General features: G+C 40.1%; 2 protein-coding genes across 4 annotated transcripts; one reads left to right on the top strand and one right to left on the bottom strand.

The window, feature by feature from the left end:
- Window positions 1-1,639: 1,639 nt before the first annotated feature.
- Window positions 1,640-20,648, bottom strand: ttc17 (tetratricopeptide repeat domain 17). 2 transcript variants are annotated; one of them, XM_077564617.1, is made up of 25 exons: window positions 20,414-20,648; window positions 19,377-19,466; window positions 18,440-18,609; window positions 18,110-18,221; window positions 16,766-16,897; window positions 16,309-16,418; window positions 16,067-16,214; window positions 15,658-15,797; window positions 14,268-14,428; window positions 13,976-14,088; window positions 13,674-13,826; window positions 12,845-12,960; window positions 12,583-12,739; window positions 12,413-12,484; window positions 12,027-12,251; window positions 10,509-10,728; window positions 9,413-9,532; window positions 7,291-7,577; window positions 7,032-7,185; window positions 6,822-6,942; window positions 4,952-5,111; window positions 4,772-4,855; window positions 4,003-4,122; window positions 2,601-2,744; window positions 1,640-2,518 (listed from the first exon to the last, which is right to left on the bottom strand). In XM_077564617.1, the coding sequence occupies exons 1-25, from the start codon at window positions 20,582-20,584 to the stop codon at window positions 2,387-2,389; spliced, it is 3,612 nt and encodes a 1,203-aa protein (XP_077420743.1). In that variant the 5' UTR covers window positions 20,585-20,648; the 3' UTR covers window positions 1,640-2,386. The 2 variants fall into 2 exon arrangements, with proteins under 2 accessions (XP_077420743.1, XP_077420744.1); XM_077564618.1 differs by lacking the exons at window positions 19,377-19,466; window positions 20,414-20,648 and adding an exon at window positions 19,076-19,218.
- Window positions 20,649-21,545: 897 nt separating this feature from the next.
- On the top strand, window positions 21,546-26,188 carry traf6 (TNF receptor-associated factor 6). 2 transcript variants are annotated; one of them, XM_077564642.1, is made up of 8 exons: window positions 21,546-21,584; window positions 22,289-22,626; window positions 22,788-22,938; window positions 23,765-23,923; window positions 24,050-24,121; window positions 24,347-24,424; window positions 24,507-24,818; window positions 24,900-26,188. In XM_077564642.1, the coding sequence occupies exons 2-8, from the start codon at window positions 22,316-22,318 to the stop codon at window positions 25,494-25,496; spliced, it is 1,680 nt and encodes a 559-aa protein (XP_077420768.1). In that variant the 5' UTR covers window positions 21,546-21,584; window positions 22,289-22,315; the 3' UTR covers window positions 25,497-26,188. The 2 variants fall into 2 exon arrangements, with proteins under 2 accessions (XP_077420768.1, XP_077420769.1); XM_077564643.1 differs by having other exon boundaries at window positions 21,554-21,584; window positions 22,316-22,626.
- Window positions 26,189-26,210: the final 22 nt, after the last annotated feature.

The following is a 26,210-nucleotide window of genomic DNA, read 5'->3' as shown; positions in this document are numbered from 1 at the left end:
ATTTCCATTTGAAACAAAAAAGCCAAAACTATATTCAACAAATATTGTTTCCAACACGGAACACTGACAAAATGTTTAGCGTTTTTATATTCAGTTGCTACCGGCAACGAACACACTAGTTGAACCAACCAACAAGATGAGTTCATGTAACAAGAACAGTAGGCGACACCAAACCTATGCATTATACAAAAAAAAAAAGAAGAAAGAAACTGCAGGAATGCTGGAGAAGAAACTGCACAAATGGGTGTCTTCCATGCTGCCTTCAAAACAGAATTTCCCCTCCTGAAGAAGAGTCATTTAGAACCCAAAATTCTCAATAATTATTACCGATCTGTATCCAACTCTAAAATAAAATGATACAAAAACTGTTTTTAACCAGTTAAAATGTTTCTTGTGTAGAAACATTTTAGAGAAATATCCATCAGGTTTACGTTGAACTACAGTAGCCTACCAAGACAGCCCATTTAATGATTTTAAATGGCATCAGGCATAATGCAGGTTCACACATCAACTCAGTCCTGGTGCCAATGGATCTATTGAATCAGAATGACACCAGATTTTATTAAACAGACTGCCTGATGGTTGCCCGAACTGGTTTAGAGCATCCCTCACAAAGATTGAAGTTTCTCGGTAATTGAGTGTGGGGTGCCTCAAGAGTCAATTTTAGGTCCAATTCTTTTTGATCCATGTCTCCCGTTGGGGACATCATCAGGGGCACGGCATCAGCTTGCACAGTTATGTAAAGATGACACAGCTGTAGATGGACATGTCTCCTGACGACACAGGGCCAATTGATATATAGCATATATATATTATTTAATACCATGTGTGTTTATATGTGTGGCTGCACCGAAGGGGTTGGTTTCTACAATTGACTTTTTATTTCTGCAAAACACTGTGTTGTAGTTTTGCATGTACAAAATATTTGATGGTCGAATTTTGTTTTACTAACATGTTTCAACAATTTAAAATTAATTTGAATTAATTAGACAGAGGTGCAAACGTTAAGAAAAAGATAGAGTAATTGAATATGGCACCTACTTAAATAAACTTAAAAATTACACCCCATAATTATCTAATAAATACTATTTTCTTGGTTTAAAAAGTGCTGACATTCCAACATTTTGTAACATGGAATAATATGCCAAATGCTAATATATACTTTGCCCTTGTCTTTCCCCGTGGTAAGCACCATTTCCAAAGCGCATCCTTGAAAATGTGCTAAAAGTAGCACCAGAACCTTGGGTTATTTTTGAAGCATCATGGACACTCAAGTAGATCCTCAGCAGGTTTCAGTGACGTAAAACCATTGGCATGCATCCAAAGAAAATCATTTATCCTAGTTAAGATGGCCAAGCTATTCGAGACAATTAGCTCATTCGACATATAAGGTGACCTTGCGATGGCAATGCCAAGTTCGCTTCATACAAGATCACAGGCGGCCATTAGACCGCTAACATTTCAAATGCAAATGCATGGAATTCAACATGACTTTGAAAGTAAAACAAAGGGTTGCTGAAAAAGTCAGAGTGACACCATGTGGTCAGTTGAAAATGTTGACAACACATTCACAAGCTAAATTAAGGGCAAGCTGTAAAATTGGGATTTTGATTTATCAAAGAGATAACACAAAAACAAGTAGTTGAAATCCACACACGGCCTTTAATACTGTACATCATTTAATACAGACTCCACTTGTGAGGGCCAGAAGGAAATCTGTTTTTTTTTTGTTTTTTTGCCCGATGATTACTTTAAGAAGCAAATGCAGCATTATTCTGTTTTCCTACTTTTTTCATTAAATTAGCTTGGAGCAAAATCAGTTTGCGGGTCCCGTACAAATAGGAATGATGACAAAAGTGCGACAAGTACCGTCCATTTCATGAGCGGAAACAATGAGGGCGTATATTGTTGAAAAGTGAAAACTACTGAGATGTGAAGCGCATTCCATCTCAGCATCACTTGATGGACAGAATGTATTATTTATAACCCTTTCAATTAAAACTTACCATTAAAATAAATTTAAAACAACACCGTCTCCTGGCCACATGATGCATACATTTCAGTATAGCCGTATTTTTGTAATAATATAACAATATTATGGTTTTCCCTTTTATTTTTAATGCCAACTATTGCATGTATGCTAAAACGACAACAACAATGGGGCATGTATGCCAGATTTGACTTCCCTTCTGTATTTGTAAACATGAACTGTTAGAAGAACAGAACTGCAAGTATTGTTATCAACTGTGCTTTGTGGTTAAGTGTTTCAAAGAGCTCGGGTAGCTGTTTAGACGGGCTGACTGAAGGGGAAAAATACTTTTTTTTTTTGCGCATATTAAGTACATTTGTGTGTTCTTGATTGTGGACACGATGGCAACTTCTTTGATTAAGGTTGACGACGTTCCCTCTTGGTGAGCAGGTAACACTGAATGGTTCGCAGTCTGTCTTTGGCAGGGGCGAACTCTGGCTGCAGTTTCAACGTGGACTCGTACCATCGCATTGCGTTCTCAAACTCCTCCTGCCGTCAAGAGACAGAAACATTGCGTCCATGCGGGCACATCCAGTTGATGCAAGTGTGGGGAAAAGAAGCAATGATTTACCATAGCGATGTAGACATTGGCGAGAGTGAAGTGGTTGACCACAAAGTGTGGAGTAATTTCGACAGCCATGCGTGCAACTGTAAGAGCATCCTCCCACAGTCGAGCATTCTGGAAGATGTTAGCCAGGCTGATAAGTGGAACATCCTGTTTAACACATTAGGAACTGCTTGATTATGTTTGCTAAACAAAATAAATCACCATTCTCCATACATAACTGTTGACAAAGTTCCTGTGTAAATAAATAGTGAAATAGTGTTCATTCATTTGTCAGTATCACAATGTTTTTACAGTGAATTGATCCTGGACTCATTTCATTGTCATTTCCGCATTGCCATGAAGTCAGTGGGTCCAGTACTGAAAAAATTTGCTTTTGCTCAAAACAACACAATTGGATAAGGAAAAATAAAGAGTCCATTTGTTTGCGTCTACTGAAAGCGTGACTTTAGTAGACCTTGTACTTCAGGTGCCATCTTTCTTTACCCTAAAGTTGACCCAAGCAGAAAGACATTAACATGCATAAAAACTTTGCGAGGACAGCCATCCATTTGCTACCGCTTATCCTGGGTCGGGTTGCGGGGGCAGTAGCTTTAGGAAGGAAGCCCAGACTTCCCTTTCCCCAGCCACTTCGACCAGCTCCCAGGGCGTTCCCAGGCCAACCGGGAGACATAGTCTCTCCAGCGTGTCCTGGGTCGTCCCCGGGGGCCTCCCGCCGGCGGGACATGCCTGGAACACCTCTCCAGGGAGGCGTCCAGGAGGCTTTCAAAACAGATGCCCGAGCCACCTCAACTGGCTCCTCTCAACGCAAAGGAGCAGCGGCTCGACCCTGAGTCCCTCCCGGATGACCGAGCTTCTCACCCTATCTCTAAGGGAAAGCCCGGACACCCTGGGAAGGAAACTCATTTCGGGATCTTGTTCTTTTGGTCACCGCCCACAGCTCGTGACCATAGATGAGGGTAGGAACGTAGATCGGCCGGTAAATTGAGAGCTTCGCCTTTTGGCTCAGCTTTTCTTCACCACAACAGACAGACAAATATATATTTTTTTCTTCCATACAACCTTCAGGGCTCAGTAGAATCGATTATTTCTGACCCACACCTACAGACGAGGCTTTACATAGAGCGGCTCTCCTCTGAATTGTCCTCTGTGAAAGCACTTAGTAATTACCCGAGTAACTAAAAGAAGGTAAAGTTTCATGGACACACACAATTACTTCATTTTTGAGCCTGTATTTTTCTATCGTTCTGAATATAAAACCATCATAAATCAACTCAAGTTGATCAAATACTGTAGAGAGGAAGTTGCATACTACCGCAAAGCAAGAAAGTGCAACAAAAAAAAAAAGCTAATTGAAGGCGGTTATAATTTTGCATTGACTGTTGCTAAAGGCTCCGAGGTGACCTACCTTCATATGATAGGGGGCATAGTTGAGGGCCTGTCGCAAGCAGTCAATTGCCCTCTTGCCTTGACCTTTCACCCTCCAATAAAGTGCAGCCATACTGGATAATACCCATGATGTTTGGTTCTAGGGGAGAGCATGTCTTAAGTTACACATTTAATTTAAACAAAAGTTTTAAACAAAGTATTGAACAAAGGCTAAACTAGTATTTTGTGTGTGGAAAAAAATCCATAGAGCTTTATATTAGGGTTTGTTTGTGTGTGTTAGCTAGTAGGCTATCGATGTCATGGTTAGTCATAATTAAGAGAAAAATATTTACTATCCGCACAGAATGGATTCATTTAATTGGTATGACGCAATACAACGGCATTTGCTATACAAACTGTGCCTCATCGAACGGAGGCAGCCGGAACAAGAACGCTTATTGCTAAATTATTCATGCACGTTTCACATTTAGTGAAGTGTTTAAACAAGAGCGCGAGAGTTCGCAAGCATGTCTTTGTGTTACTCTGACACTCAGTCATTTTAAAGAATTTCAGGGAGCAACACTTTGATCTTATAGCCTATTCATTTGTCTGATTTTAGTCCATGTTATTGCATTATACAGGCATTATTTCTGCAGCCTTGGTTGTCACCAGCATAGAAACACATCAATTTTTTTAAAAGTGCATCTTAATCTCAAAAGCACCTTTCAAAGCAAGTGGTTTTTTTTCATTTTATGACAGAACAACAAAGGTTACTCTGGTATTCCTTTCAGATTTAAATTTGAACTTACCTTCTCTAATACTTTAGCAATTCGAGTCCCCACCTGCTCAAAAGACTGGGGAGAGAATTCCTCTTTGCCAAGGTTTTGTAGGACCTGAGGTCAGGGATATTAAAATAATAAATGTGATAATAATCACATTTTTTTGTATTTAGAGATGATGATCTTTTTTTTTGTTGCCGTGTGGCCTACCTCACTGAGTTGGCTCTCTCCTGTGTAGTGGATGGCAGCTCGATTAGCCATGCCTGCCAGGTGGTCGAGGGTGTGCATGCTGGCAGCAAGGTTCGCATTGCATAAAGGCTCCACAGCTGGCTCCTGGAGTGGGGTAGCAAAATCTATGTGCTCTGTGATGCTGGGGGAAGAGGCATTGAATCAAATTGTCAATCCCTGTCATACCTCTAAACCTTAAATGTATACTGTAGGTGGTCAGCGGTTTACAATGGACTGTTTAAGGGGAAGTCAGCCCCCCCAATTATTTTTTGTAACAATATGTTATATGCAGCACCACTGGGCTAAATACAGTATTTTGGTTAATATTGCATTAGTAGAATATGAGTTAAACAGCAAAATCCAGCAGTTTTGATTAATATCAGAAGTTTTGCGGCCATTTTGCCACTTGCTGTCGAGTGAAAATGACATTAGTTGTTCAGGTCCCAGGTAACAACCAATCACAGCTCAGCTTCAGAAAACAGGTGAGCTGTGATTGGCCGTTGCCTGAGCCCTGAGCAATTATGATGTCATCTTCAGTCAACAGCAAGTGGTAAAATGGTTGCCCCGAGATGGATAAAAATGGCTGGATTTTGCTTCATAACTCACACTCCACAAATGTAATATTAATCAGAATGTCATGTTTAGACTAGTGATGTCACATATAACATTATTGTCAAGAAATGTTTAAGGTTGACTTCCACTTTAAGGTTACGAATGACTTGCAATGAAGTAATTTATGCAGCCACGTAAGACATTTCATTGCTTGTTTTATATTATTTTCATACAAATACTATAATTATGCCATCACTACTGTGCTAGCAAAGATCATTGTCTGATTAGATGATACATTCCTATTTATGTACACATTTGGGTTATGTGTCAAGGCAGGAACAAACTCCATCATTAGACCAATTAAGAATGTTTGTAAATAAACGATGGGATACTCCCGAGGTGGCAGAATCTGAGTGACATGAACTAAAAACTTGTGAGTCCATTCTTAACTCTTTGACTGCCAAAAACGTTAAATAACGTTTAGTAAAATCCTATGGAGGAGTGCCAAAGACGTTAAAAGACGTTTGTTTCAAAACAGAGGTGAAACTAACCATTTTCTATTGTTGATTACTCAAAAACGGAATAAGGGAGAAACAAACTTTTTTTTCTGATGAAAGATGAGAGTCCAATCTTTCATTTGGTAGTATGTGTGTTTCCATAGTCCAAACACATAATTTTCTGTGGACCTTGAAAGATCAGTCAAAATGCTTAAATCGGCTGGCACCCACGCCATCCCTTTTCTGAAAACGTCTGGCAGTCAAAGAGTTAAAGGGTCACACCAAATCTCTATAATTGGCTTTAAAAGTTGAAGGGTGAGAACTTAACTCTTTGACTGCCAAAAACGTTAAATAAAGTTTAGTAAAATCCTATGGAGGAGTGCCAAAGACGTTAAAAGATGTTTGTTTCAAAACAGAGGTGAAACTAACCATTTTCTATTGTTGATTACTGAAAAACGGAATAAGGTAGAAACAAACTTTTTTTTCTGATGAAAGATGAGAGTCCAATCTTTCATTTGGTAGTATGTGTGTTTCCATAGTCCAAACACATAATTTTCTATGGACCTTGAAAGATCACTCAAAATGCTTAAAATCGGCAGAAACCCACAGCATCCCTTTTCTGAAAACGTCTGGCAGTCAAAGAGTTAAGTAAGTTTGAGCGAGTGCCAAGGTCACTACACTACAGCGCACCATCCATCCATTGCATCAGTCAGCGCAAGAGAAAACTGAAGCTAAAGCGATCATAGCCTTCAATGTTAGATAACGGGAAAATTAATCACAATAATCACATGATAAAAGCTTACTCGATGTTCTTGGCCGACACGGCTAGCCATGTGCTTGCTGCAGTGGTGAGGTCCACCCTTCGGGTGCGCTGACACTCCTCTGGCCCTGGCCAGCCAAGACTTGTATAGTCCCTCCAGCGGCCTGCCCAGGGCAAAGAAAAAGACTAAGATGTCTATTCAACCGGTTGGAGGTTCTCACCTTTAACTCAGCCCGGTGTAAGTTAGTGGTACCTGGAGGACCTGCTGAGGGGATAGTTGGTCCGCTAATCTCCAGAACAGAATGGCCTTCAGACACGGGCTCCCCACCCTGGCTATCATCAGCGATGGCCCCATTCTCAGTCCCATCCACCTTTGCCTTTCTTACTCTCTTCACTTGAAAGGTGATCTGATAAGCCAAACATCAAAATCGCACACAATCAAAAAGGCCAAACAATGTTTATTAACACCGCCTATTCTATGTGGCCGATAGTAGCAGTACGTGTGCCATTACCCATTCTGAACTGTCGTCGTCCTCACAGTTTCCAAAGCAGGGCCCTCCTCCACCACGGGGCCCCATCACACGGTCATTCTTCAGCACCCGGATTCCCCGCAAGTCACCTCGTTTGCCACTGACATCTAAAGCCCCCTCGAAAGCTCCCATTAGGTCTTCCTTCAGCTGCCACTCCTCCTCACCTTCGACCCCTCCGTCTGCGAGTGAGGGAGGCGTCCCTGAAGAGGAGCGAGCAGCTTGCTGTTTTCCCGCTGCCTCACCAGAACCGTTTGTGTCCAAGATGACTTCTGTATCATTAGCAGAGAAACACAAAATACAATCACTCGCAAAAAGCTGAGTACCTAAAGAAAGACTGCCCATATTGCCGTTACGGTCTAATTATTTGGCCTTTTCCTTTTTTGAACAATCTCTTCAAACATGTTTGTTTTCTCGGTTACGCTTATGATTTTGCTTTTTCCCCATTATCCCGTGACAAAGATGAGTGTTTGGACAGAGGCACAGTCAGATGCACTTAATTTACAAAAGTAAACAAACTTTTTTCTCGTGATGATCAATAAAATATTTTTTGTTCAGTCTTTCTGTGTGGCCCAGTAACCATCAGTGGCCCAGTGGTTGGGGACCCGAGATACATTGGTTCCCAAGCACAGCTAAAGGCTTATTAGAGACAAGAACATCCCTTCCAAACTGGAATAGTTCTGGGAGGCTTAAAAAACCCTCACTGGGTATCAAGTGTGATGTAATTCATAATTGGGGTATTCTGCCATAAGCATGTCAGAGAAGTTATTAATATGTGACCATGTAAAACATAAAGCAAATGGCCCATGTTTATTATGAATATTAGGGGTGTGAATTGCCTAGTACCTGGCGATTCGTCCGTATCCCGATTCATAGGTCCCGATTCGATTCGATACCGATTACAGTAATTTCTGAACTACAAGGTGCACCTGACTAAAAGCCGCGCTAGCTAAATTTGGGGAATACTCGAGTTTGTTACACATATAAACCGCACCCGACAGTAAGCCGCAGGGATTTTAATGTTACCGCACCGAGTTCCCGCTGCTTTGTTTTCCATAATGAGGGCGCAAATTGTCTCATTCTCCAACTGTATTTGGGCTCACTTGGTTTGTTTTGCTCTGCCTGACGATCTTGCGCTTCCTTTATAGTGCGCCCCCTTGTGATCTGATGGATAAGCCGCACCTTTGTATTAGCCGCAGGGTCGAATGCAAGTGAAAAAAGTAGCTGTTCATAGTCCAGAAATTACTGTAATCCTGATCCGAATTTCTAAATTGATTATTGCGAGAGAAAAATTTTGGTACTTAAAATTTGAAAATACTAATCAGTAAACTTGTACATGTACACTGTAAGATTTGTATGAAAATAACAATTAATGTGTGAACCCTAACCCTACCCCTAAGACGTTTTGTTGAATATGTCCATAAAAACTTTGTTTAAACATCGATTCGGCCACATATAGTAATATCGCGATATATTGCCGAATCCATTTTTTTAACACCCCTAATGAATATGGTATGACTATGGTTGCTTATTAACTTGTTTACTCCCACCTATTTCCACTGACGCAACCCCCTTCGCTCCCGGCTGTTTTACTGATTTTGACTGGTTTCACAAGGCCCACAGAATATTGTGTTCTATTGCTATTAAAACATAGAACCTACCAAAAGAAAGATTAAAGTCTCTTCTTCCATCAGGAAAAAAAGTACATTTGTATCTGTTTCCGTTTTGCACCAATTAGCATTAGAATATGGCTAAGTTTCAGCAATATTCAGAAATCTGTTGAAAACACGGGGGGGAAAGAGCTTGTTGCAACATGGCCCTGGTTGATCTTATACTCTGCTGCCACCTGCTGGCCGTTTTTTGTAATAACTACCATCGCTTTAAGCGCCCTCTTCCGGTCAGAGGCTGCATCAAAGCCTTCTGTATGTTCTAGCATAAAAAAACAAAAACATATAAATAAGTTTTGGGGAGTGTAGCAATATTTAAAATAGAACGTTTTTATTTGTTTTTGGGACCAAATGAGTTCAGATGTTTTTGGTTCCCACTGAATGTATCCTCCCAGCTTTCCAGTCACTGACAGTGTCTCTACCGAAGATAATTTTCTTACTTTCAAAAAGCAAAGAGTCCTCTATGGCCGAAACGGAAGACGTATCCTGTTTTTCTTCACCGCCACCCCACTCTTCCAGCGGTATGGCAAGTTCATCCTCAGCACCGCAAGCAGAACCCTCTGGATCAAAACATGTTTAAGTAAAGTCATTAAACAAAAAATTGCAACAATTAAATGATTTGTGTTATCTACTTCAATTATTTAATGTGTCAATAAAATTAATGTAAGTAGAATAGTAACAACGTCAAGTTCTGTTTGATGGTAGAAAACTGCTTTGAATTTGAACATGGGAGGAACTGTAAGGCCTGATTAAAATATCCTGTGATGTGGTTATGGAGCATCAGAGAATATTTCTACTCTTAAGTGCGCGTCATGTGTTTATCATTTAGTCCATGTGTTTTGTGGGAGGAATATTTGGCTATGGAAAGTCAAATTTTGACACATCTAATTTTGGCCTCAGCTATTTCCAGCAGGTTTAAATAATTGAGTGGTAACACTTCTCGACTTCAAGCACTTTTCGCTTCACTCTGACTGTTATGAATAAAGTGAATGTTGTCTGCTCATATCAAAAGTGGGAAATACTACTTAAATTCTCAATGCTGTAGTCACTGACACCTTTACAGCTTAAAGGAACAGCACTGTGGTTTGTTTCCTTGGATAACATTAGAGAGGGAAAACCTGTCTGACACATGGCTCCATGGCTTAGTAAAAGTTATAGTTAAGTAATGACTTCCTGTGCTAAATGTTAGCTTTTTTTTTTTTAAATGTTATTTTAGTCCAAGAATGATACAAAGCAAAATGCTATTTTATCGACTGGAAATCGTTGCTATAAATGCATAGCTCTCTATCACTTAGCAATGCCTTCTTAAAATAATCACCAAAGTCATTTTTTCAGATTTGTCAGGAAACACACAAAAAATGAACCATTTGCCTCACGAGGAGCTGATTTATGCAAAAAAATATTTTTTTTGCGAAAAAATAAATAAAAAAATGACCTGGGCAATTATTTTAAGAGGGTGACGTTATGTTTTCTGGTAACTCCCCCACCAAAAAAAAAAATGTCTACAAAAACTTTCTTTGCATCAAAGTTACTCACGTAAACAGGGTTGTTGGTTAGAAAGGTTGTAAAGGAATGGATAGAATTGCAGGCAACGCAGAAGAGGTATGCTGGTGCGACACTGTTCACAGGCAGCAAAGGCTGAGAAGGAAGTGGAGGAGGAAACGGCTGTCATCAGTGTGTGGCGAAACAAGGCCAGCGCTCCTGTCACATTGCCTTGGGCCAACTGCAAGTTCACCAGGCTGAGGAGTGCGTGAGGCTGGTGGGGGAAAGGGGAGCTGTTCAGATACCTAAATGTAGTTTTGCTATTGAACACAAGTAGGTCTATTACTAACAATGTAAATACACATAGAAATAAATGGACAGTTATGTAAAAAAGTATTTGTCCCCTTTCCGATTTCTTTTTTTTATCCGAACATCAAACCAATTTCAATATCTTCTACAATCCAAATAAATAAGAAAATCAGTTTCTAAATGATGACTTATTAAGAGAAGGGGGGAAAAAATCAAACCTTTATGGCCCCATGTGAAAAAGTAATTGTTTCATGAACCTAATAACTGGCTGTTCCGAGATTGTGTTTGGGGCGTGATATGCAGTTGTGACGAAACCATCAAGCGCGGACGCCGTCGGAAACAATCAAACCTAACATGGACAAATGGACGCCCCAATTAATTATATTCTCGCCGAATTACTCCCCGTTTCTTTGTTGAATGTTGAACAGCGAGAGGCGCTTCCTGCATTTTTAGCTGGTAGATGTTTGTGTCCCTCCCCCTCGACGAGAACGAAGTTGAGATTTTCATCCGTGGCCGTGATTGGTCAAAACAAACACGTACAAGAAGCCGCATTGTCCAATCAGCTCGAAGTATTGCACAGAATGTCCCGCTTTTCCCGAGCTAATCACCGTGAAGCAGTCCCAGATTGATATTGTGGAGAATTCCCTTGAGTGAATCACAATATCAATCTGGCTAGTGTAGCAGCAATCAACCACCATCCATCACACTGACACAAACATGTTGACACGCTTTTTTTTTTTTTTTTTAATCAATGCTGTTAATTTTACACTAGATATAACCAGCCTTCCAAAAAGTTAAAACTTTTGTTTTGTCAGTTTACATAATATTTCTCCATACTCTTGGAAATCATCATGGGTTAATTAGGGACGGATATGTTTGGATATTAGAAAGAGTATTTTGTATTTACTTGAGTTGTCTTTGTGAAATTGGCTTGATGATCCAAAACACAGAAAGGGCAAATCATACCAATGTTAATGTGATAAACGGGACTAAAACAACAACATAGGTTAAAACAAAATAAGGGGGTCAATACTTTTCCACATCCCTGTATATATCTGGCTTCTGGGTTTTACAACAGGATTCATGAATCTTACCACTACTTTTGAAAAGATGTCTACTTCAATGCCTTTTTGTGACTGTTACAGTCTCTCGGTATATCTATGGACGCCACTATGTGACACTCTAAGCTCAGTGGCCAGACCTATAAATGCTACTATAATACTACAATATTAAGAGAAAGTCAGAAAGCCATGCATATCTTACCTCAGTTGTATTGTAAGCAAGTGCTTGCTCCACCAATGTTTGTGAGTGGGTGGTCAATCCATAATGTAGCAGCAAATTAGCAGCATTTGTGAGGGGCAAATGGCGGTGAGAGGGCGGGATTTTGAGCCACACTTGGCGCAGGCACTGAAGGGCACGACTGCCATTACCTTGGGCCCGCCAGAATAGAGATGCTTCATTGTGGACCTGCCAGCTGGATAATTTGTCCTATAAAAACAATACCTGCTTAGTGTAGCAATATTTGGCTTCAGAAATATGAAGCTATGTTTTTTGATGGCTTATGTGGTATAGGTCAGGTGTACGCAATATGTATGAGGATAATGTACACATTGCGAGATAAGCATATCAGAGGATGACGTGTTGCTTACTAATTTCATTATTTCGGCAATCCTGGATCCAATTTGTTCCAATGTCCAGCCACCACTCCGGAACTGCAATATCTGTAATCACACACAATGATAATGTTTCAGCAAACATGCATTAGACATTTTAGCTATGAATTACAAACATCCAGAAAAAAAGACAAGCAGACAGACACCTGGATGGCAAACGGATCTGGCAGCATCTTGTCTTCCAGAAGCCAGTCCAGTGAAGCCGGCAAGGGAGGAGAATGTACTTGGGAAGGAGAACCACACTCTGGCAGCGCCACTTTTTGAGGAGGACTACGACTCCCATAGAGAAGAGTTGCCACTTTGCTGAATGTGCGCAGATAGAATAGTTTATACACTATAGTATTTTTTTACTTTTGAAACACGGTCACAGACCCACAAAATACACACAGATCTTGAATATGTACTTGCCTGTGACTGATGGTTTCAGACAAAAGGTGGTATGTCGGCAACAGGTGAGCAGGTGGGACACTTGGGTATTCACTAACGCAGTCTGTCCGCTGAGGCCACAACAACTTCTGTACATCCTACAGAAAACAAACAAACATGGATCCATTAAGTGGAATCAGTTTTTTTTCTGAAAAAATGATGCTTAATGTAAAGTAGCAAAATTTAACTATGTCAAGAATTAAAGGGGACATATTAGAGACAATTGAGTTCTTAATTCCTTGCATAAAAATAGTTGGGTCTCTGGAGTGCTGGTTTGTGCCACATACATGGGCCAGCACACTAAATGACATTAAGTTTTATTTGGGGGCTTGATGATGAAGCGCTGCCACCATGAGGGAAGCCTTGTAGGCATGCCTATCCATGTCTTGTGGGGACTAACTGTTAATTGCTTAAATAAATAAATAAAGTCAGGCGATTGATTCGAGAGCTCAAAATACAGGTCGTCACAGTAATGAAATCCATTGGCTCGAATATAGGAGGGATGTGATGACGTTTGACTCACTTGCATGTAACGGGCCATCCCCTCAAAAAGAGGCCACTATCAATAAAACAAAAAATAGGGTGTGGCGAGTATTCTATAATTATTCAGCCTTGAGGTACTTTGACAAAAGCATGTCAAAGACATTGTCAAAACATGATAGCATGATGGCAACAGTTTCTAATTATGAAAAAAAAAAATGCACAATACGTCTGATGTGTTACAAAAGCAATCAGTAAGTAATCATTTAAATAAAAAGTGTGAAAAAGAATATGTTGACAAACTACAATCAACTGCAATCATCCGTCTTGCCTGTGTGTCATCATGACGATCGCTCCAGAGGGCGGCAACAGGATCCTGGCCACCTGACACGGAAGGATGGAGCTGAGGGCTGTGTGTTGACTGATTTGAACTGTGCTCTGACACAAGTGCCACACTGGATGCTACTGTTACCTCTTCGCCAAACTATGAAGAAAGGGAGGCAACAGCCAAAGAAACCAGTCAATGTTCTTTATTTGACTGCCAAGTTTGCCGAAAGGCTTTTTTTTTTAAACCCCAAAATAACCTTGAATAGCATACGATAAGACACACAAGAGAAGTGAATCAACACTTACATAGACCAAATCAACATTTTCAAACAGGTCACCACGCTGATAGCGCACAGGCAGATCGAATGCGCAATTGAGCTTGAGCTGGTGTAGACCCAGGAGGCAAATTTGATGGTTCCCTGTGGCAAAACAATTACCGGTACGTTAAAATGAAAGCCAAAAATGTTCAATAACTTAAACGCAATATCATTAACTTTGGCCTCAAATTTTATTTAATGCCAGTTTTGAAGATGAACCTTAAATTAATAACAGAAAAAAATATGATCGCTGCCTGTAACCTTGGAAACCATGATTTTACCAAGTTGGGCTTCTTTGGCCATTTGGGTCTCATGGATAATGTTGTGCAGGATCTGCTCTTCCTGCAGCAGCTTGTGTTTATCTAGCGCCTCCTGCTGGCGAAGGTAGTGGTCATGCTGCTTTTGATATTCCTTGAGCTCATTCAAGGTTCGCTGCAGTGACCTATACATAGACAGCCATAAATACATCGACAAATACAATTGTATTGAACAGTGGTCATCACATGTTTGCACTACTGCCCTCTTTGAGTTTTCACATTTGCATAATCAAAGAGAAAAAGAGAGGAGAAAAGCTTTCATAATTCATTCAAGTGTTAAACTGGGCAGTGTTCCAGTAATATGTTGATGTTTGCATCATTTTAGTAGTTTAATGTTTATAAAGATTTTCTTCAGTCAAGTCACATTTGTGTTACAAGCAATCTCAGGTCATCAAAACCATAGAGAACACACACAAGCTAGCATTTAGAGGTGAAGGAGTAGTGAAACATCGCACTTAATGTTTTTAAGTGTTGCTTAAAACTAAAAATATGGTTGTGGATTACTCAAATCAGGGTAAAATGTAAGCAATTAAAGGAATACTTCACTCATTGATCAATTTTCAGCAGTAAAAAGTTTATATTTTGTCCAAAATTAATTTGAAAACTTCATTATTTTTTCATGTAGGCCACAATTAATAGTTATTACCTTTAAAAACGAATTTAGCCAAAATTCGTTTTTAAAGGTATTAATGAAAAATTATAAAATGATCACATTATTTATAGACAAAATATCTTCTTACTGTTGAAAATGGCTCGATGAGTAAAGTATCTCTTTAAAAATCTAATCAGATCAAACACTACTTAAGTTACTGGGACTTTTCTACTGCTAAGTGATAGGATGGGAGTTTGGTGATGTATGTAATGAAATAAAGCAAGCGATAAATAATATGCAAATAAATCAAATAATATTTCAGGCTTACGATGGTCCCGGAATAAAAGATTTCAAATGGTGCATGGCAACAAACTAGTTCACATAGACACGCCTGATACCGATACCAGTATCAGTGCCTATACTGTACGCTTGCTCTGTAATCTTGAAGAAAGAAAAAAAATCCTCCCATTGCAACAATACACATTGCAATGTGGAGAAATTCACATTACAACATTACTGTTGGAATAGAACTCAGTTGTAAAAGGAGTACTTATTAATAGCTACACGAGTAACTCACCTTAGCTATAGCTTAGTGAGCTAAGTAAAAAATGTACTAATGTACTATATACAATGTGTAAAATCTATGTACTTACCGGTGCATAAAATTACCATGACAGATTCGAATCACAATATATTTTTTTAAAGAATAAATGCGTGTACATTGCAATTACAGGCAGTTACATTAAACCTGGACATGTGTACCTGTGCTGGGCTTCTAGGCGCTGCTCAAGCTTTTGCTGGCAGAGCACGGCATGCTTCCTCCTTAAGGCCAACTCAAAGCCTGGCTGGGCCTGTAATGCCTGCTCATAACACAACACTGAGTGGTTGTATTCCCCGAGCATCTGGTAGGACAGAGAATGTTGGGAAAAACTGATTTGTCAAATTGTGCATTGCTATAACCACAGTTTTAATATCGACTGAACAACACAAATCCCTTTCCATTCCATAATAAACCTTTTATCCCATCTTACCTGGCTAAAGGCACATGTGTGAATACATCAGGTTACACTTAGAGTGCAAATAAAACCAATAATTTTGTGGTAACATTTTTGCTCTAAATAGTATTAAGTGTGAACCTTGCTGCCTCCAATGCGGGCACTTTTAAACTCACAGCATAAATGTTTCCCAAAGTGTAGTGGCTGGTAAACAGGTCCGAGGGCAGGTCCAAGGCAGCGTGGGCGAGAACAGCAGCATCTGCTGAGAAATGGGCGCGGTGCAGGATGTTGGCCATATTAACCAGGGCTATATCCTTGTGATGCCTAATAACACACAACCAACGTGGGAATATGAACATATATGACCGCTCTCAAACAAATACACTCAATTGAAACCTTGTGAAGAGGCTGACTCTACCTAGGGGAAAAGTGCAGGGCGCGCACCACACAATCCATTGCCCATTGAGGCTCGTTCTTCATACGCCAATAGAATGAAGCCATGTTGTACAGCACCCATGATGATGTATTCTGGAACAGAAAACACACGTCATTATTCTTTTTGTTGGATTACTGTTGTACTGTTACTGACTTCATGATTTTTTTTATTTCACATTGACAGTAGCCCTTTTGATAGCTGGACTAAGATGATTATTGCAAAATGTCGTTTAAAAAAGGAGATGCAATAATATCAGTAGCGTTTAGTTTAAGGTCCACAAAACCTGATAACACATCAGCCACAAACTGACATTGACTAAAAAAATAAATTAAAAAAACACTGTCAGACTTAAATATATGAATGCAAAAAGCTAATATCTAAGTGCCAAATGTTTTTTCAATACATGCTGGTGTCCAAAGAAAATAAAAACAGAGCATACCCTCAGTAATGCTTGATGGATGCGATGGCCCACCACGTCTATACTGTGACCCAGTTTAGGGGACAAAGAACTATAAATTGGGTCTTCCTTGGAAAGTAGTGGGGATGTGAGGTTTGCCCTCTCTTGTACACCCTACAAAACACCAATAAGAATACAGACATCTTATATGTTACTTTATTACTTTACATGGCAGAATGTCTGCTAACATTCATAGTGCAGTAATTTCTGGACTATAAGGCGCACTTGACTACAAGCCGGGTTCCCGCTACTTTCTCTTTCCATAAAGAGGGCGCAAATTGTCTCATTCTTGTTCTGTCTCTCCTACTGTATTTGGGCTCACTTGGTCTGTTTTGCTCTGCCTGACGCTCTTGCGCATTCCTTATAGTGCGCCCCCTTGTGATCTGATGGATAAGCCGCACCTTTGTATTAGCTGCAGGGTTGAATGCAAGTGAAAAAAGTAGCGGTTTAGAATCCAGAAATTACTGTACCTAGATTGCATATACCAAAAGTTTATTGAATAACACGTATGTGTTAGTAGTACTACGTCATACAAATGCAGTTGTATTAGGGCTGCACGATTATGCCCAAAATAATAATCAGGATTATTTTTTATTAATACTGGAATTAGGGGTGTGTCAAAAAAATCGATTTTTACAAGAATCGCGATTCTCATTTAATACGATTCAAAATCGATATTATTTAAATTATTTTATACTGTCTTGCCTTTGTCTGTGTGTGCCTTTATTTGGAGCGCTGTTCATGTTGTACCCGGTTTGGCCACTGAGGGGCAGTGTGGTTCCATGCGGTTTAATACAATGTTAAGTTGTAGCCACATCAGAGAGTAGAAGGAAAAAGTCACGATCAAGTTATTCCAATAAGTTGTTTTTCTGCACTGTGGAGCCATTCTTTTGAGTGATAAAAGTGCCGCGAGTAGAACGCTAAATAGCATTAGCGAGTCAGACTGGAGTAGATCATTACAATTCCTTGCACATCTATAGATTGAAGCAAAAATCATTGTCAATCAAATCATTTTGAATAAAAAAATCGTTCTTAATCGAAAATCGATTCTGAATCGAATCGTGAGACTATCAAAGATTCCCACCCCTAACTGGGATCATGATTATTGATCAGTTATTCATAAGAAAATAGCTACATTTTCACTGCTACACTTTTCAACAAATGTAAACAGTTTCCAGAGAAAAATCGTCTTTGAATAGTAATGAATAATATACATATCTTTTAACCACCCGATAATTTATAAATTTCACTTTCAAAAACTTCAGCACAAGCTTTTGAGAATAACGCTATCAGTGCAACTGGTGACAAGCTGACCATAATACTCACCCTGAGATGCTGGAAAGCATGGATACTATAAGGTAGTTCGAACACTCTTGCACAGTCTGGTTTTTCTAGATCAGGAGGCAGAGCCGAGAGTAAATCCACATAGTCTTCAGGGCTACACACAAGAGAGCGGAAAAGGAAGAAACATAGTAAGTCAATTTGCCTTTTGGGTAAAACTTAGAGGGTGAGAGAAAAAAACAAACTTAAAGGGTGCCATAAATCCTCTGTGTCATAACAGTCAGAAGAGTGAAAACAACACTGTTTGTTGGTGACATTCCACAGCATGCTTCTTGAAGGAAGTACAGTACTTTTATTTTACACTTAAAGACTTACCGAATATCTTTGCTCTCTAAGGAGATGTAAGTGCCATCATACAGGTCAAGGTCACCAAGAGGTACTTTGGCCATAATGCAGTCTGCATCCTCTTTGTAGTGTCGCTGTTCTAGCCCAGTGTCCCTGTCCTCATTTTCCTCAATGTGAATTTTCTGTGCCACTAGCAGCTTCTGCTCAAAAATTGAAAGAGAAAAAACAGAAGTAAAAAAGTATAGTATTTCACTCAACTGCAAGCCCTACAGCAAAGTGAAAAACCCAGAGTAATTAGCCACCCAAGAATGTTTAGAACTGCCTATTAAGCTGTAAATATAGCACAAACTAGGACTCACAAACAATTCAAATCATTTCAAAATGATCTGACTTTACCCTAAAAAACAAATCTCGTAAATGTGCGTATGTATGTCAACATGCGGGAAAGACTCTCCTAACTTCTACAAACAACCCAGGCTAAACATAGCTCTTCCCCATGTATACAAAGTTTGTCTCACAATCAAGACACCATCAGTGAACATGTCTTTGAGACCAATTCTTGTTGTGACAGAGCTTTGACACCATCTTAGAGCATTGCAGAAAGAGAAAAAAACACAAGTGGGTTTTTAATGGAGGATAGGTTAAAAATGCAAATGTGAATTTTACCTGGGGAATTACTGTAGAGCAGGGGTGCTCAAGTTCGGTCCTCGAGAGCCCCTATCCAACCTGTTATCCATGTTTCCCTCTTGCAGCACAGCTGAATCTAATTATCAGCTCATCAGCAAGCTTTGCAGAAGCCTGATAACGATCCTGATCATGAATCAGGTGTGTTAGTGGAGAGAAACAGGCTGGATAGGGGCTCTCAAGGACTGAACTTGAACACCCCTGCTGTAGAGATTTTACAGTGCTCATATCATTTACATAATTTTCAGTGACAGCATTAATCGTACAGTCAAAAGTTACTCACCTCCAGTTTCTTGAGGTAGTTCACACGAGACTCTTGTCTCATGAAGATCACCACATCATGCGGATGCTTGAGATTTAAAGGTGAATCAACCTAAAACAAGTTCAATGACAATATTCAAATATCAAATTGATGCAAAATGTTATACTGTACTGTAGGGGTGTGCCAAAAAATCAATTCTCATAAGAATCACGATTCTTATTTAGTACGGTTCAGAATCGATTTTAAATGTCCCAAAATTGATTTTATTTAAATTATTTTATACTGTCTTCCCTTTGTTTGTGGGTGCCTTTATTGGGAGCGCTGTTCATGATGTAAGCGATCTGGCCACTTAGGGGCAGTGTGGTTCTACGCGGTCTGATACACTGTTAAGTTGTGGCCACATTAGAGAGTAGAAGGAAAAAGTAACAAGTTATTCCAATAAAAGATTTTTTTTGCAGCGTGGAGACGTTCTTTTGAGTGATAAAAGTACACTAGTTAGCATAAGCGAGTTACAGTATATCATTACGATTCCTTGAACATCTATAAATTGAAGCAAAAATCATTGTCAATCAAATCATTTTGAATCAAAAATCGATCCTGAATCGCACACCCAAAAATCTGAATCGAATCAAAGAGACATTCAAAGATTCCCACCCCTACTACTGTACATATAGAGTTGAGTGGTGTCATGCGAAGCTCAGTTTAAACACTCTCTAACCCAGCCAGTAGTCACGCATACGAAACGCAAGCGTAACTTTATTAAGCATGAACTTAGTTGATAGACGGGGGCCCGGCCAGCCAGTATGTTTTGGTCATCTTGACCTCGCTCACCTACTATCTCGCGTAAACTCTGCCTTCTACTAGAAATCGCTGAGGCTGCAGGGAGTACTTTCTCGAAAATCGTAACTTTAGGGAGGCGGGCAAACAAATCTGACGTGGATCGAGTGAACCACCAAAACCGCATTATCAAAATCCGAATAAAATGAAAAAAATGTTACAGGTAAAGCTAACAGATAGCATTTGAAGCTAAACCATAGAGGCTCAATGAGCTGTCATACTTGCTGTTGTATTTTTCCGTCCTCTGTGACAACCCAATGGGTTGTAGCTCCCCCGGAGTCCACTACGAGCATGCAGAAGAGAATGAAAAGCTTCCCCTGAAAAAACGTTTTTCGCGAACAGCTGACTCGACAGGGAAAGGAGTCAAGACTGATTTTCTCGATGTCCGCCATTTTTCTGTCTCCTTAGCGCTGTGGCAACAGCACAGCAGACTCCGACCACACAGCGGCGCTCAGCTCACTTACACCCCATGAGACAAAAAACATAATGTGACGTGATAAACTTCGATGTAACTAGACACCACTCTTGGCTCTCACTTTTACGTCAACGTTGCCGCCATATTGCACGTGGCAAAGGTGAAAGCTCAGAGAGACGCTTCATTCTTTTGTCATTTTTTCAGGGGATTAAAATGTAACAATGATCTTTGATTGTTCTTGGCCATTATAACATGAGCTTGAAAACATAATTTGCACTAAAATAAAGGAGTAAATGTCATTAATCCACTACAGCCACAATTTATTTAGAAAAATGTATATTAAAAACAGAATACTGTACAATTTACTAAAAGTAAATGTGGAAATAAAATTTCCAATTATTAATGTTTTATAAAGTGAAATTCAGCTACTGTACATACAGTAGTATTGTCGTGCTGGGTGTAAGCCTTTATTAAACGGTGTGTGGCGATATCACCGTGTGAGCATCTTGGGATGAGTTGTGGCCGGCAGCAGCTCCAGTGTTCTCATCTTGTGAGTGTGCTTGACTGTTTGTCCCACTCAGTCCACAGCTGTCTGATTGTAAGGGCATTTGCAGCAACTTCAATGGACGCTAATAGTGCATGTCACACAGTTCCATATTCAAATATTGAAATTATATGAATTCACATTTGTAATAATCAGGTTTGAAAAAAAAAGAGCTACCTACGTTAATTTTGGTGCCGATAAACAAGAGGCATTCACTTTCTTCACTATGTTTTTGCTTCATGAAGTTCAGTCCATTGACTTGCACTAGTTTAAGTACGAGGCAGGCTTGACACATCCAACATGGCAGCCTCACTGACGTATTACTGTAACGGGAGTGGGACAGCCCGCTATGATGCTATGTTTTGACGTATGATGACGTGGTTAAGGCAGGAAATTCTGTACGAAAGATACGTACGTTACCGACTTACTCAAGGTAATATTTTAACATGGTATTTGTCTTATTGTTCGTAGTGTGTTTTAGTGTGCTTACAAGAGTTGGGCGCCCTTACCACGTGCTGTGGTGGTTATTATGATTTAAATACAGTATTTAGAGAACACAGCCTGGATTGTAAAACTAACAGTTCCGCATGTAGAAGTTCGACTAGTCTCCTCAAACAACTACGTTGTCTGTTAGTTTTTAGTCATTTCAGTTAAAATTTGTATAATATACTAGTATTTACACGAACCAATAGAAATATATACAACTAAAACAGCCTACTAACAAAAGTAAAAATAGAGACAAATAAACACGTGTAATAAACAATTATTCATAACTAGAAGGATGCTGAGTTTTCACATGCCAGGCAGGAGGTCTGGAGGAAGACCAAAGAGAAGGTTTATGGATGTAGTTAAAGAGGATATGAAGATAGTTGGTGTGAGAGCAGAGGATGCAGAGGACAGGGTTAGATGGAGGCAGCTGATTCGCTGTGGCGACCCCTGAAGGGAAAAGCCCAAAGGAAAAGAAGAAGACCAAAACATCTCGCCATTCGAGTATCTGTAAACATGTTTGCTTATTCCAAAATAAATACAATTTTCCCTAGGTACAATAATGCTGTAGTGTTTCTCAATATTGTAGCGGATGTATATGAATGGCCATCCATCCATTTTATGCAATCATTGTATGTTGTTGCCCACCAGGTTCCACTTGTGTGTCATCCTCCTCAGATGTCTTGCTCCGACAGTCACAAGGGGAGTTTAGAGGAGGTCAGTTATGAGGGAGCTGGTGGTGGCGAGCTGTCCAGTTGTGCCTTGGCGATGCTGGAAAGGGAACGAGAATCCATACAAAGCCCCTCCGAGAGCTCTGGCGGCTCTACTATTCTGCAATCTACAGACCTTGTGCAGGGCTACGATGTGGAATTTGACCCACCACTTGAGAGAAAATACGAGTGTCCTATTTGTCTCATGGCTCTCAGGAATGCCATTCAAACACCATGCGGGCACCGGTTCTGCAAAACCTGCATTGAGAAGTCAATTCGGTAAGCTTTTGTGTTGCTTCAACATTTAACACTAATTTAGGTTGATAATGAATTAAATTCACAGCAGCATGCCTGAAATGTTGTCATCACTAGAATGTAACTTATATGTTTGTGTCACAATAAATGAAGTGCCATGTGTTAATCTTCTTCCTGAAATAAAGGGATACAGGACAGAGGTGCCCAGTGGACAATGAAATGCTGTTAGAAGACCAGCTGTTTCCTGATAACTTTGCCAAAAGGGAGATTCTTTCCCTCACTGTCCGCTGTCCAAATGCTGGCTGTACTGACAAAATGGAGCTTCGACATTTAGAGGTGAGAATATGCCATAACACTATATTATAGGAAGCCTACATCAACTAGAAATCTGTCTGATGTAAATATTCCTTTTTGTATGTATGGATATTTAAAAGGCCATATGGAGACCCAAGATGAGCTAAGATTTCACAGTTGATTTGATTCCAATTAGTCTTTTTCACGGTTGCCTTATGAGACTTTTCACAGCAGATCACCACCTCCCTGAGGTTTGTTCCTGTGGCGCTATGGTGTTGACAGCTGATATAATTGCAACCTCCGTTGAATTGTTTTGTCTTTCTTAAGTGATAGTGAGATGAAGCCTCATGAGGCACCGAAACACTTGAACCAACTGGTTCGAGAAAGCGTCCATTGCTCAAAGTTTCAAATGCGCACAAAATCACCTGACGGCCATGTGTATAATCACAGGCGGCTGGCTGTATCTTAATCATACAATCATTGTGATGCAGTTTATTTTATTTTTTTTAAATATTTGTTTTGACTATTGGGAATGGCTAGGAGAAAAAAATAGTGCTTAGATGCTGTCTTGTGACATCTCAGTGCCAATGAAGTGAGTGGAGGAGCCAAGTTTTAAAATGTTCACTTTGGAAGCATTTATTTTTTTGTGGAAATCTGCAAACCATTTATTTTTATTTTAAATGTAATTTGGTATAATGAGCTGCAAATTATATTATATTGTTTTCATATTATAGTTTGTGGCAAATGGCAATATTTTCAGTTTAAACTCTTAATACAGGCAAGTATTGACACTTTTGTTTCTATCCTCCAAGAATGGTCGGAGATTACTGTGAACACATTCCTGTTTTTCATTCTTTTTTCCTTCCAGAATCATTTGGAACAATGCACTTTTGCAACCGTGCCCTGCCCGCAGTGCCAACAGTCCGTGAGAAAAATCTACTTGGAGGAACACAAAACCATAGAGTGCCGAAGGCGACCCATGTCCTGCCCAGACTGCGTTGCAAGCTTTGTATACGAGGAGAGGGAGGTAGTTTATTTAATTTTTTTTCGAACTAGTTCTTTGAATGAATTTTACACAGCAAGTTTTTTTTAAAACTTAGATCATACAGTATGCCTGGGAGTTAATTCCCTTTCAACATCTTTTCTCCTCCAGCTTCATGAGCAGCAATGTCCTTTTGCGAACATCAAGTGCCAGTACTGTGAGCTGGATCTCATCAGAGTCCAGGTACAAATACAAAATTCATTTTTATTGCTAGATGGACGAAAGCCAGCTCTATATCTCCATCAAAGCCAACTGTCTCGCCACCTCTCACCTTACGGGCTGTCTCTCTAAACTCTGATCTTGGTTTAGTTCAAACTTTCTCAAAATCAACAGCTGGAAAACCAAATTCCTCCTTGTCATTCCCCATCCGCAGTTTAAAAATGTATGTTTGTAATGTTTTTGTTACAGATGGACTCTCATTGTGATACAGATTGCCCGAAAGCCCCTATTGCCTGTACCTTTAGCACTTTTGGATGTAAGGAAAGGGTAGGTAAAGCTTCTTAAGAATTGGAAAATCACTTGACATTCCTTATAGCACAACTATTTGTCGAATGATTGTTCTTTATAGATGCAGCGACATAACCTGGCTCAGCATATGCAGGAGTTCACACAAATGCACATGCGCTACATGGCAGAGTTTGTGCGCTGCCTTAGCCTTAACGGCACCACACCAAAGTCACTTCGGGCTCTTGGACCTTCGGTTTCATCTGATGAGCAAGGGGCAGCGTCCGCATCATCTGGTCGGGGAAGCGCAAGCTGTGGCGGCAGCTGTGGCCCGTGCCACCCTAGTGAAGTCATGCAGAGGATCCGGGATATGGACGGACGATTAGTAAAACAGGATCACCAGCTCCGTGAGCTTATCATCTTAGAGGATACCCGGGTATTTTCATATTCCATACGGCTGACTTTTAGGAATCCTGTCAATGGTGGCCATCTCATGATTTCTGTTTCCTTTCTACAGGTAGGTCAGCTTGCTCAGATCCAGAGAAGAGTAGCTGGGCTGGAGGACACGGTGAAGGAGCTGGAGGCACAACAATGCCACGGCGTCTTCATCTGGCGTCTCAGAGGCTTCTCGGCCCACCTCCGGAACCAAGAAGCAGGCCTGCCGGTGGTCGAGCACAGCCCGGGCTTCTACACGGGTCGACCGGGCTACAAACTGTGCCTGCGCTTACACCTGCAGACCCCCAACGCCCCTCGCTGTTCCAACTACATATCCCTTTTTGTCCACACCATGCAAGGGGCTTTTGATGGACAGCTGAGCTGGCCTTTCCAGGGCAATATCCGTCTGGCCATTCTAGACCAGGGCCCTGACGCTCAACATCATATGGAGGTGATGGAGACGAAGCCGGACCTTCAAGCCTTCAAGAAACCCACCATTCAGCGTAACCCCAAAGGCTTTGGTTACGTGACTTTCCTGCACCTGCATCAGCTGAATCAGCGAGCTTTTGTCAAGGATGACACGCTCCTCATCCGCTGCGAGGTAACTCCACGTTTTGACATGTTCCAACGTGAGGGAGCTCCAGTGCAGCCAAGAGGTCCTGAAGCGTCACGTGACTAACTTGTATTGCTGTCATGCTTAGTTTTCCCAGAATGTGCAAATGTTATGCTGTTATTTACCATCTCTCAAATGTTTTTGGATGATTCTTACTTTAATGCAGTTTTATTTTAAACAAATGAGAAATATTTTGCATGTATGCACATCTTTTATGCACGTTTATTTAGTATGAATGGGTTTGGTGATTCACTTAGATTTTCTGCCAACAAACTGACTGTTACTACCGCGTAGCACTGTGTAGATTTATTTTTTTTTGCCAGCACATGCAGAAAATCTGTATATAAGCCATTGTCAAACTCCCTTTGTTGTGCCTTGATTATCAGCTCACACTGGCGCTGGATGAACACAATTGAGTCCGTAATTATAATAATTATCTTTAGCGACTGAAATTTATATCTAGGGGTGTAATTTTTTTTCAAGGTTTTTCCAAGTTCATACCGATATTGTGAATAATCGCAAATGATTTATATCTTCCAAATGTGTCTTTGCATTTAATAAGTTATTCTATAACATTACCAACCACAAAGTAGACTATTCTATGCAGGTTTTCAATAAGAACTATAACCAATGATTGGTATGTATGTGCATTTTTTTTTTTGGTGGAATGTCTTATGTGTTTAAGAAAATTTAAATAATCGTTTAAATGTGAAAAGTTGCATATGTTGTTCGTTCTGAAATAAAAATTCTTGTCATCACCAGAGTTGTATGTAACTTTAA

The sequence above is a fragment of the Vanacampus margaritifer genome, chromosome 4 (assembly GCF_051991255.1).
Source record: "Vanacampus margaritifer isolate UIUO_Vmar chromosome 4, RoL_Vmar_1.0, whole genome shotgun sequence".
In the NCBI taxonomy this organism is placed as follows: Eukaryota; Metazoa; Chordata; class Actinopteri; order Syngnathiformes; family Syngnathidae; genus Vanacampus; species Vanacampus margaritifer.
This window is presented reverse-complemented; position numbering and strand designations above follow the sequence as displayed.